This window comes from Lucilia sericata, unplaced genomic scaffold (assembly GCF_015586225.1).
Source record: "Lucilia sericata isolate MDLA Ls3-8-SP2 unplaced genomic scaffold, ASM1558622v1 Contig000328F_arrow, whole genome shotgun sequence".
Lineage (NCBI taxonomy): Eukaryota > Metazoa > Arthropoda > Insecta > Diptera > Calliphoridae > Lucilia > Lucilia sericata.
In genome coordinates, this window is record NW_023994349.1 from 361596 (window position 1) to 373976 (window position 12381).

Sequence of the window (12381 nt, forward strand, 5' to 3'; positions counted from 1 at the left end):
CCCCAGGAAAATTAGGCAAAAAAATGAGCAATCTGGGGAATTTCAGATAGCTAAATGAAAAATGGCACATAGTTTTCCCTTAGCATAATTAGTAAGGATTAAAAGTCACCGAAAATATTGGAGGTCAAAAGTTACAAAAATTAGTTTTTACCGAATATCTTGCTTAATATGTTATTATAATTTCTATAAAGATTTGAATTTTCTTCATCATTAGTTGTTTTCGAGCCATAGTGCATTATTTTTCCATTGCACTAATATTTTCAAATCTTAATATAGATTGTACTAATAACAAATGTCATAATTTTTACGTTATTCATAAGCAGTTAATATATGCTTATTGGGGATATAACTATTTACATATTTTGCAAATATGCAAGTTGGCATAGGTAAGTCGAATAGAGCATTAAAAGATATAAAAAACCAAGGTATTATTTTTTCGCGATTGTTAAAAAAGTTCACGCACCAAATGGCTGTCCGTCTGTTTATTAAAATAATTTTTTTTGAAGGCCCCATATGTCCTTGGAATCCAAATCTTAGAATATTAGAGATATACTCTTAGAAATTTCTTTGTGTAAAACCAGTAAAATCGATCTATAAGTATCAAAGATATGATCAAAACAAATACGATCAACAAATTTCAACTCGTTTGGTGGGAATGTTGTGTTTCTTATTATTTTTATGGACTTTTTGATTAGTGGATGTATAATTTTATATTTGCAAAAACATCAAAAAGTCATAACCCAAATGTATGTATATACACATTTCCACCGAAAAGTCTGCTTTTGTCACATCATATCGGTGTAAATACCAGTACAAACTTGAACAAAAAATTTGGTTTATATTAGAAATTGGTGTTAGTGCGTCATGTTTTTGCTTTTGCGTACGACGCATAATAAGTGAGATATTCACTAAAAACAGATTTTTGTAGCCTTTGACCTCCAATATCTCGCTTAGCGTACATGCTAAGGAGGAGCTATGTGCCAATTTTCATTTAGCTATCTAAAATTCCGCAAAACCCTTATTTTCCTGGGCTATAAATAAAAATTAAGAAATATTTAATCTAATTTCAGTTTAAAAATTTTTAGAGCCTAACACAACTTGAACATAAAAAGAGTTTACAGGAACAGATAATAGCGTCATGTCCAGCTTCCATCGGAGAACTTCACCCATATTCATTTTCGGAAAATTTCTGTTCTGAAAATATTAATCTTACAGAGTTGAATAATATACATTTGCGCGAACTATCAATTAGAGATGACAACCAAGATATTCCATTTGATGACAACTTTTGTGAAATTGACGGGATTTTTGAGACATTAAATTTTGAAGAAATTTCAGAAAGCTCTAGTTATGTTCCAAGACAGGTAGGTATGTATATGTTTAAATACTAACTCCCATGTTATGGAATTCACTCATATCTTTTGCAAATGATCGTCATTGTTTTTTAAATCACTAATTTTTTAAGCACGTTTTGGTTACTTTCTCTTATTTTTTATAATTTTTAACAGAAGGGTTATGACTAAAAAGGTTTTGTTTATTTTGCGATGTTGTATTTGAAATATTATTTTTTTTTTCAAAACTATTCAACTTACATAACAGTCCAGATTTGTGTAAAAAAAAACTAGTAAAATTATAAAACAGTAAATTCGCGTATTATTTTCGGTTAATTAAATAATTTTAAATTATGTGATTGTTAACTGGTTGAGTGAAAACCTAAAATAACACTGTGATACAAAAGTGAAGAAAAATAAAATGCAGGCGTTCTCATATACCAATTCTATTTCGTTATAGTCCATAGAGTAGGAATATATTTTTAATTTTTCCCGATCACTTCGTTTAGTTCCTTTTTAAGAGCAAAAGATGTGAAAAAGAGCTATTTTTGAAGTTTTAACTTTAAAAAAATATATGTTTGGTAGTTTGCAACCGATTTTCAAATTTGCATTGCATTTTTTTGCTGTATCACTGTGTAATTATTAGTCGAATAAACCCATTAAAAGAAAATCCTGAATAATATAATCCTTTGAATAGTTCTTTAAAACTGATTTTATATGAATATAAACATATGGGGAATTTCATATCAATTGACCCAACTCAAAAAATCGATTTCGACGAAATTTGTGTAAGTCAGACACAAATTTTCAGCTCATCGGTCAAGAACTGCCGGACTTAGAAGGGGTCAAAGTTGGACATTTTGGTCATACAGGGTTTTATTCAAATGAGTGTAACTTTTCACCTATTGGACTTAGCAAATTTGTCTAAAGGAGTTCAGATAGCTATTTCTTCATTCTTTTCAAAAAAATGTAATATAAAAAAATTCTTTTTTTACTATTTTTTTTTTTTTTTCAAAAAAATACAACAGAAACGTCCATATTTAAAAAATAGGGGAAATTAAGTGCCAAATATTGAAAAAAAATTATTCTTGAGTTAAAAAATAATTTTTTTTATGGCGATCTGAACTCCTTTGGACAATTTTTGCTAGGACCAATAGGTGAAAAGTTACACTCATTTGAATAAAACCCTGTTTGACCAAATGGTCCAACTTTGACTCCCTCTGACTCACTTCTTGACCGATAGAGCTGAAAAATTGTGTCCGGCCTACTATCGCATAGTACTAACATTGGTGCAAATTTCATCCAAACATGAAGACATCGATTTTTAAAGAGAATATAGGGATTAGTTTTTAAATATTAAACGCCGTCTGCTCCCGACCCAAAAAAATAAATATATATTCAATTCAAAAGTTTAAAATCATGACCAAAAGACGAAAAATAAACACATCACAAAAGATTTTGTAAAATGTTTAAACTTTATGGGTCGACATAAAAAATATGATCTAGAAATATAGTATGTACTCTACTAAATGTGTCATAAAAATATTATTCAAGACTTTTCTACCTCAAATGTTTTTAAGAATTAAATTCAATTCCTAAGGAGATTAAAAATTTTGATAATCCTCACATACACATACATATGTACATTAGGTGGCCCCGTTTGTATGGAAGAAAAATAAGGTGTTGATGTTCCCAACTAAAATTAAAGTTTAATTGATTATAAGATAGCGTTTCTGAAAATTTTATGTATTTCCTTTGGAAGAAATATGAAAAAACCATAAAAACCTCAAAAAAATGACCTTTTTGTCCTTTGATCCAGATTGCCAAATATTGACCAATGGACAAAAAGGTCCTTTTTTGAGTTTTTTATGATTTTTTTCATATTTCTTCCAAAGCAAATATATTAGTATCATAAGAAAGGTCCTTGAGAGACGCTTTCAGTGGCATAGCAGACATTTTTGTGTAACAGTAAAAGTAATCGAAATTTTCTTATTATTCATAAAATTTCAGATTTTTTACATTTTAACATATATGAATTTAATATAATTCATTGAAATTAATACACAATAATATTCAATAAAGTCTACCGAAAGCGTTTTGTTTTTCAAAATTCAATCTACAGCCATAGTCGTATCTATTTACACACACTGAAAATTTAAGTATTCTTCGAAATAAAACAACATTTTGGTACTTTAAAGATACATTTGAAGAAAAAAATGTTCATTACTACAATCCTTAAAGGGTGTAGATCACGTTCGTTAAAAAATATTACGAAGAAAGGTCCTAGTTATTGCTTAAATTCGCAAAAGTAGACCTAACCTTCAGTTTTCAAAAATATTTACAAAAATTTATTCTTTTTCAAAAGTATTTACACATTCCTTAAAAGCGACTAAAACCTCTATAGTCTTGGAAAAAACGTCATGGTTTTTGCTAGTCAGTTTTTGTTATTAGTTAAATTCAAATGTTCTTAAAAAAAGTCTATAAAAAGCATTCAAAATGGTGAAAATAAGGGAAATTCCCCTCGAGATGCGAACTGAAATTATAACCAAATTTAGAATGGGTGTATCGGCGTTGGAATTAGAAAAAGAGTATGGAATATGTCGGAAAACAGTATATAATTTAGTAAAAAAGAAAAATACATACGGAAGTCTTCAAAATAGAAGTAGAAGTGGTCGAAAAATGAGAACAAACAAAGAGGAAGATTGTTCAATTGTGAAAGTATTCGCTGAAAATCCAGATGCAAGTCCAATTAAAGTTGCTGAGGAGTCAGAAAACATTATTGGAAAACATATAAGTGACAGTACAATACGAAGAAGATTAAAGAATTATGATATAAGGACTTATGTTGTCCGAAAAATAATAGATATATCTCCCAAAAACAAAATAAAACGTCTAGAGTTTGTTAAGGAGTATATCCATAAGCCAAAGGAGTTTTTGGCAAAATGTATTATGGACAGACGAATCTTCTTTCCAATTTGAAGGTTCATTTGGAAGAACATATATGCATCTTTCAAAGGGATCAAGGCAAAAAGCATTGCAACCTTTTAATAGATTTGGTGGTGGCTCGGTAATGTTTTGGGGATGTGTCTCTTATAATGGATATGGGGATCTAATACCAATTAAAGAGACACTAAACCAATCGGGATACCTGGATATATTAAATGACCATGTGTTTCCATCCGCACGAAGACTGTTTGCTAGTGAAAATTGGATTCTACAGCATGATAATGCTCCATGCCACAAAGCATGGTTACCAACTACCTTTTTAAATAGGGTTGGACAAGATGTTCTTCCGTGGCCACCACAGAGTCCTGACCTAAATATAATTGAGAATGTCTGGGCAGCCATAAAAAGGAGGAGAACATTGAAAAATGGCCGTAAACGAGAGGAAACAATTGAAGAAGTGAAATGTATATGGAATAGCCTGGAAATTGACTTTGTGCGAAAATTAGTTGATTCAATTCCAGATAGACTACAAGCTGTTATAGACGCGGATGGAAATTTATCTGGTTATTAAAAAAAACGTTACTTTTTTGTTGTTTTATCTTATTTTTAATGATGTGTAAATAATTTTGAAAGGAAATAAATATGAGTAAATAATTTTGAAAACTAATGGTATGAACTTCTTTTTCGATTTGAACCACTAATTGGTAGATTTATTTATAAAATTTCTTAGCTATCATTATCTATAAAGTCTATGGATTGTGATAGAAATCTTTTTTTTCCAATTTTATTTACAAGGCCGCAAAATTTTGATTTTATCCTAGCTTACTTAATTTTTTTAGTGTGTGTAAATATATACGACTATGGCTGTATATATGAAATTTTATTTAAATTGATCGTACGCTACCAAAACATTATGAAATAATGTAAACAATAACATAGAAATCGTTATTTACAAAGCAAGCGTAACAAACAAATAGATGTTTGGGATAAATTGTGTTACTATTTTAGTTAAACTAAAAAATTTTATTCATAATAGAATGAGACCATAAAGTGTTATGGTTTCGAAGTTTCTTTTTACTTAAAATCCCTTCAATGAAGAATTGAGTTGGAAAAACTAACTGAAATTTTGTATTGATCTGTTATGAATATAATAATGGTATATAATACCATTATTTTTGCAATAATTTACGCGTCGCTATTCGTAATTTTAATGCAATTTTAAATTAAGCTATATAAAATGGTGTGACAAAAAATAGAGCCAGTTTGCAAAAATATAAAAATTTACCAATTTGTAGACAATTTTTAAATTGAAATCGATACAAATTGTAAGTTTAAGGCTTATTATTACAATCCTAATATAATCTAAATGATCTTCATGTTCAATGATCTTCATAGTACATTGGGGACAAAATCGAGTGTTGGAACGTCAACGTACAGCTATATGGATCATATCAGAATAAAATAAATATACTTTTTTACATCTGACCACAAAATCTTTCGATTCCTGCTCAAGGGGAGACTTCAAATGTTTTTTAAAAGTTTTATTTTTTTCTTTCAGGATCTTTAAAGTACCATATAATACTTTTCTACTTATTTTATCCTTTAAATTATTTTTATACATGAGAGATCTTACTATTAAGCTGGCAACATCTAAGTTATATTCCCTTTTAAGGTTACACGGAGCACACAAAAGTGTCATCCTCAGCATGAGACTGATTTTTCCGCTTAAAAAAAGATGTAATTTTTTATTTTTTTCTCGATATTTTAGGCTTAAACTTATATTTTACAGCATCTTCTATTACTTTCTTTCCTAGATCAAGCAGTGTTTTTATCGTTTTTCTGCTGTATTGCCTTCAATGTTTGCCTCTGCCCCTTTTTGTACTCAAAATTATAATTTTTTAATGAGATTCTTTTAAAATAATAATAAAAAACATTAAACTTACTATTTCGATCGATTTCAATTTGAAAATTGTCTAAAAATTTTAAAATTTTTTTATTTTTGCAAACTGGCTCTATTTTTTGTCACACCATTTTATATAGCTTAATTTAAAATTTCAATAGAATTACAAATAGCCACGCGTAAATTATTGCAAAAATAATCCTATTATATTCATAACAGATCAATACAACATTTCACTTAGATTTCCAATTCTATTCTTTGCAGGAGAGATTTTAAGTGGGGAGAAACTTTGAACGTGATGGTGGCTCTATTTCATCGAACATCACTGTAATATTGTAAAGCTAATGAAATTACTCGTATGCCGATGTACATATTAAGTACGCTAGATAAATATAGCTAGCAGAATACTTGGGACAAAATAGAGTTTAAAATATTAAAATAAGATACGAAACATAACGAATTTCGAAAAACAGAAAAAACCATTTCGGTGAAATTGTATGGGGTTTATAATGTAATAATTTCAATTAATTACATTATATATTTCTATGTAAAAATATGAAAAACTTAAAAATTTTCCGAAAAAATAACGACATTTGTAATAATTTTGGGGTTGTATACAAATTTGTGTTATGTCTTGGAAATCACCTCACAAAGACATTTCATGTGATACTAAACTTGCATATGGTTTATTTGCCAGAAATGTGAAAAAAAAATCATAAAAACCCTTAAAAAGGACCTTTTTATCCTTTGATCCAGCTCACCAAATATTGACGTTAGGACAACAATTTTGAGAAATGGTATCTTAAAATTAACTAAATTTTAATTTTCGGGAACATCAGCAACTTCCATTTTGGGGCCACCCTAATGTACATTAGGGATATAACTAATTTTGCGAAATTTTTGGCATACCACCACGAGATGGCCAATGTTGTATAATTATTGATAATATTTTTTTAGGTCATTTTAAATCAAAAACATCACGCACCAACCCCAATTTCTAATATATACCAAATTTTTTTAAATTTTTTATTTTAAGATTAAAATATTAATTTTTACCTAAAAGTATACTTTTGTCACATTGCGACTCATCACTGCCTATATCTCAGGACATTTTGATTTTTCGCAAATATACCATTTTACAACCCTAAATCAAAAAGTCCATAACAAAATATTTGTTGATCATATTTGTTTGGCCATATCTCCGATTCTTATGCACGGATTTTACTGGTTTTAAACAACTAAATTTTTAAAATTGTATCTAAACTAATTATCTAAGATTTTGATTCCAAACACATATGGTGCCTTCAAAAAACTGATTTTAAAAAACAGACGGACAGACATTTGGTGGTGAGGGTATATATAACTTTGTCATTCCGTGTGTAACACCGTGTAAAACACGCTCACGTTAAAACGAAGTCATAGAAATTCTCGAAATTCACCCAAAACATTCTTTATTATCCGGTACAGTTTGGTATTGAAAATCAGTAAAATCGGTTCACGACGTAAAATGTTATGAGTAAAAATTTCAGGCTACCTCGAAAAAAACAACGTTTTTTTCCCCAATTCTTAAGTAGTTTTCTCAGAAACTACCAAAGATATTTCGATGAATTTTGTCACACATTTTTTTGTTCCAGGGATACTTGACCCCTGTTCAAACTCATAACTTTTCGGATCGATCCATTAGTAGTCGTAGCTCCCATATAAGGCCCACTTCCGAAAATCATTTAAACGCACATATTTCATTGTCAAATAAAGGTATCTCGATAAAATTCAACACAAATATGTTTCGTCTATATATGAATTACTCTACAAATTTTTTTTCGGATAGTACCATAATTGGTCATAGCTCCCATATTAGGTCCACTTCGGAAAATCACTTAAACGCATATGTTTCATTGATAAATAAAGCTATCGGTATAAAGTTCAACTTGAATATGTTTTGTGTACATATAAATCATAATACCAATTTTCCGCCGATCGGTCCATTATTGGTCATAGCTCCTATATAAGGCCCTCTTCCGAAAATCATTTAAACTCACATATTTCATTGTCAAATAAAGCTATCTTGATAAAATTCGACACAAATATGTTTTGTGTACATATGTACATATGAATCACTCTACGAAAATTTTCTGGAACTCTACAAGTTCTACGAACTTGTTAATACTCTATTCGACTATGATATGCCAAGTTTGTAAGGAATGTCAATAGTTATATCCCTAATATACATATGTATATTTTTTATTAGCTTTATATTAACTTATTAAATTATTCTTTGCTTATTAACATGAATTTTTTATTTCAGTCTCAAAATGAAGTACACTCTAATGAAAAACATCCCACGCAGGTTAAAATACCTGGTTCCCTTTCAATACCATTTTCAGTTAGACAACTCTATGAAATTGTGACAACTAAATATTCAGATTTTGCTTTTATATATGCATTAAGTTCTCAGTTATGCCAAGATCGCGTACCAATGGAGTGCTTTGTAACATTGAAAATGGGTTTGCTTCTAAGTCTAGTTTCCATAGGGGTAAGTCAATCATTTTCAATAAATTTTTTTAATTTTTGGAGAAAAAATAATTTATGGATTTAATAGAATAATGTTGATCGTCCTCCTATACCTATTGTCGCTATGACAAATGACACATATATGACAGATTATCTCATGACAAATATTGGGCAACTAGGATCACGTTTCCTAGGTTCAGTAGATGATGTCAAATCTTTTTCTAGCAGCAATTGGATCGAAGCCGACAGTATTTTACTGGCCCGAGGAGGAGTTTACTATGCAGGTGATTGGACTCGTATAAAATTAAGAAAAGCTGAAACCATTTTCAAAAACATCGAATGTTCTAGCGTCGTTGTAGAGAAGTCTACCGTGAACTATCCGCTAGAAACGGCTATATGGACTCATTGGCGTTCATTTAAGCATGGCTCTAAAGACCAACAAATGTTTAATAAGTTTTTAAAGTAAGTCTAAGTGTAAGCCGCAATATTTTAAAATATAATTTCATATAAGCACATATGGAAGAATACAAATACAAAACAGAAATACAAAGTTTAATCAATTTCAATATATATATAGAAAACATCTCTTAAACTGCAGGACCAATTTAAATAAAATGTACAAGAAAATTATCAAGAACGATTTAGCCTTACTGAAAATTTACCTTGTTACAACCCTGTTAAAAAACAAGGTGAGATACGTGGTGTTAAATGAGAGTACTTCGATTATAAAAAAATATGTTAAAGCTTCACAAATTTGCAAATAAGAACCGATTTGGCTGAAGTTGAAATTTTCTTATATGTAGTTGACATTACGTGTATTATAAAACTTAATAGTAGTACATACTAATGGAATATACATCTAGCTTTACTGTGTTGTATAGATTACGAAAAGTTTATGATCAGTTAAATTTGATCTCATTTATAGATGATAGAAGCTTTAAAATAATTTGTGAAGTCGAAGAGTTAACTTCTTACATGCTGTTTTCCACCTTTAATTTTAATATTGTGATGGCAAAGGATACCTTCAGTAAGGCCTGATCGTCCTCAATCATTTTCTTGTACATTTCATTTAAATCGGACTAGTGGTTTATGAGATACAATGTAATTTCTTATATAAATTGAAAATTATACTAATGTGTATTTCTTTCTGTTTGTTTAATTTTTCATACGATTTTGTATAAAAACTGGCTTTAAATTACGTTTTGGTTGATAACTCCTGAACTACACAAAATCGATCGAAAAGTTTTCACTAGAATGTAGAAGAGAGTTTAGTTATCGTCATACCTAACATTGAACATTGAACTATACACTATGAAAATTGACCTTTAAACTTTTGGAAGTAAAATATTCAGTTTACACGATTTTAAAGACAATATCTTTGTCTTTAATATTAAATCAAAAATTATGTTGGACTTTAAGCAGTTTCAGAGTTTTTTTCCGATAGTGTATATATATTTTTATAGATTTTCTTGCCCCGTCGTATTTTATTGGTATTCAAAAAATTTGGCTTTGAAAAAAATAATAGAAACGACTCAAAGTATAGCATAGGGGACATAAGGTAAGATTTCTTAAACGGAGTATTGATTTAATTTTGAAAATTTTAATTATAAACGAAGTTCTTAATATACAAATATAATTTCTACTTTGTTTTTTATGATAAAGTTTTTTTTTACCGTTTAATTTACCGTATGGTTCCTCACAGCTGATTCAGGGGTTCCACATTCAAAATTTCTTAAATAAAACAAACAGATAATGACAGAAATTACTTTACATTGTTGAATTTTATATAAAACTAGTTTTTAAGAAGATTCCCAGCCGAAAAAATTTTAGATCTACTTATAGATAATGGTAATCCAAATAAAACAAATTTCGAGCATTATTTAAATTTTTTTCAATTTAACCACTCCAGAAAGTTTAAAAGTGACTTAAATATCAAAGAATGTTGACAAACAGGAAGAATAATTTAGAGCGGGTTTTTGAGATGGCAATCAAATGTCAATTAATAATCAGATTAGTTAATCAAAAAATAAATTTAATCTTATGTTAATCCTCTTTGATGTTTTTGAGTACAAGATTAAACTCCGCAGTTTTGCCATACAAAACAACAGAAAACGTCACTGTTTGTTATCAAAACAATGCATATTTTATAAAAAAGAAGAAGACAATTGTAAATTTAATATGAAAATTAATGAAAACTTAAATTAAAAACAAAAAAATGTATTTCGAAGTGTCCATAATTTATACTAATCAATAAATAGAACATTTTAATGTTTATATTTGTAAAAATAGTATTAATTTTTTTGCATCAGCTGTTTACACTTTTGCATTTCGTGCTTAAGTTTAAACCACCTCCATTGGGCGCTTAAACTTGCAAACAAAATTAACTAATTGAGTACTCAAAAACATCTTTTGAGGATTAATTTTAATTTAATCGCTAATCTTTCACCTAAAGATTGGCCCTTAATGTTAAGTTAAATTTAACACAAAAAGTTAAAAGAAAATTAAAATAGTGATTAATTTCTTTTCAATGTTTGTATGAAAATTGTGGTCTGTCTATACGCCAAACAGTGGTCGGTGGGCCAAACCAATAATATACTGATGATATTTACTTATATATGTATGCATTTTAATCTATTTTATTTTAGAATTTTCGGTTTACCAATTTTCGTTTCTGACGACAACCATGAAGCTTTAGTTGATTATACTTTGGAACAAGCATCAATAAGGATTTTTGAATCCACCGTAGATCACTTATCTATTAATGAAGACGACATGCGAAATTTTCTCGTTTCTGTATCGCAAAATGAAGTAAATTTAACACCAGAAGCGGCGCTTTTGTTAAAAAACTATTTTGTAGCTTCGCGTTCCTCAAGGGAAGGTAAGATTCCAAACTCTATAGTAGAAGCATATAATAGTAGGATAACTTGGTAGAATAATGATAGTGATAATAGTGACAAACGATTTTTAATAATAAATTGCTATTTCGCATAAGGAATTACATTCTGTAAAACGTTTGACGTGACTTTAGTAAAAAAAAAATTACTTAAATTAAATTTAAATATGCATTTTATTTTTATTTTAAGATTGTCTTACTAAACAATCATATGTAATGCTTAAACAATTTGCGGAATCATTTGCAAAACTCTCTATGCGTAAAGAGGTTCTATTGGATGATGCATTAGCAGCTATAATAATGTGTGAACATTTTATTGAAAATGTTTTTAGTTCTACGCCAGACCCAGACAATTCTCCACCCCATTTTGGCAGTTTTTCTTTCGTTGGCACAGTTGATGAATATTGTATGCGGTTTAAAGAATGGCTGAATTCTTATATAGATCAATATGTAAAAGAATAATTTACTTAGTTGGTAAGTCAATGAATAAAAATAAATGAAATACGACGTAAATTTATTTTACATGAACACTTCTATCAAAGTATGTACTTATATGTATATTACCGGAACCAAATTAATAGGTCGATTGTGGATAGCAACCAAACTTCAGTTGAGTTGTCAGTATTCAACACTACTAACATAACTATTGGTATTATGAATAGCAATTTACGTTACAAATAATAAAAATAAAGATGTAAATTTAAATTAAACTTAAATTCCTAGAAAATATACACAATTTTCACTACTTATTCATTAGCATTTTAACTCATTATGTTAATACGGTGATGCCATTGGATGCA

General features: G+C 29.0%; 1 protein-coding gene across 3 annotated transcripts in view; it reads left to right on the forward strand.

The window, feature by feature from the left end:
* LOC119603708 overlaps nt 1-12381 on the forward strand; it is a 74276-nt gene that overhangs the window by 21558 nt on the left and 40337 nt on the right. Inside the window, exons 4-9 of one of the 3 annotated variants that reach the window (XM_037955844.1) lie at nt 1086-1364; nt 8483-8710; nt 8777-9150; nt 11334-11566; nt 11772-12055; nt 12124-12140. In XM_037955844.1, coding sequence (XP_037811772.1) covers nt 1086-1364; nt 8483-8710; nt 8777-9150; nt 11334-11566; nt 11772-12043 — 1386 coding nt within the window. In that variant the 3' untranslated portion in view covers nt 12044-12055; nt 12124-12140. The other 2 variants (XM_037955842.1, XM_037955843.1) reach the window with 2 other exon arrangements.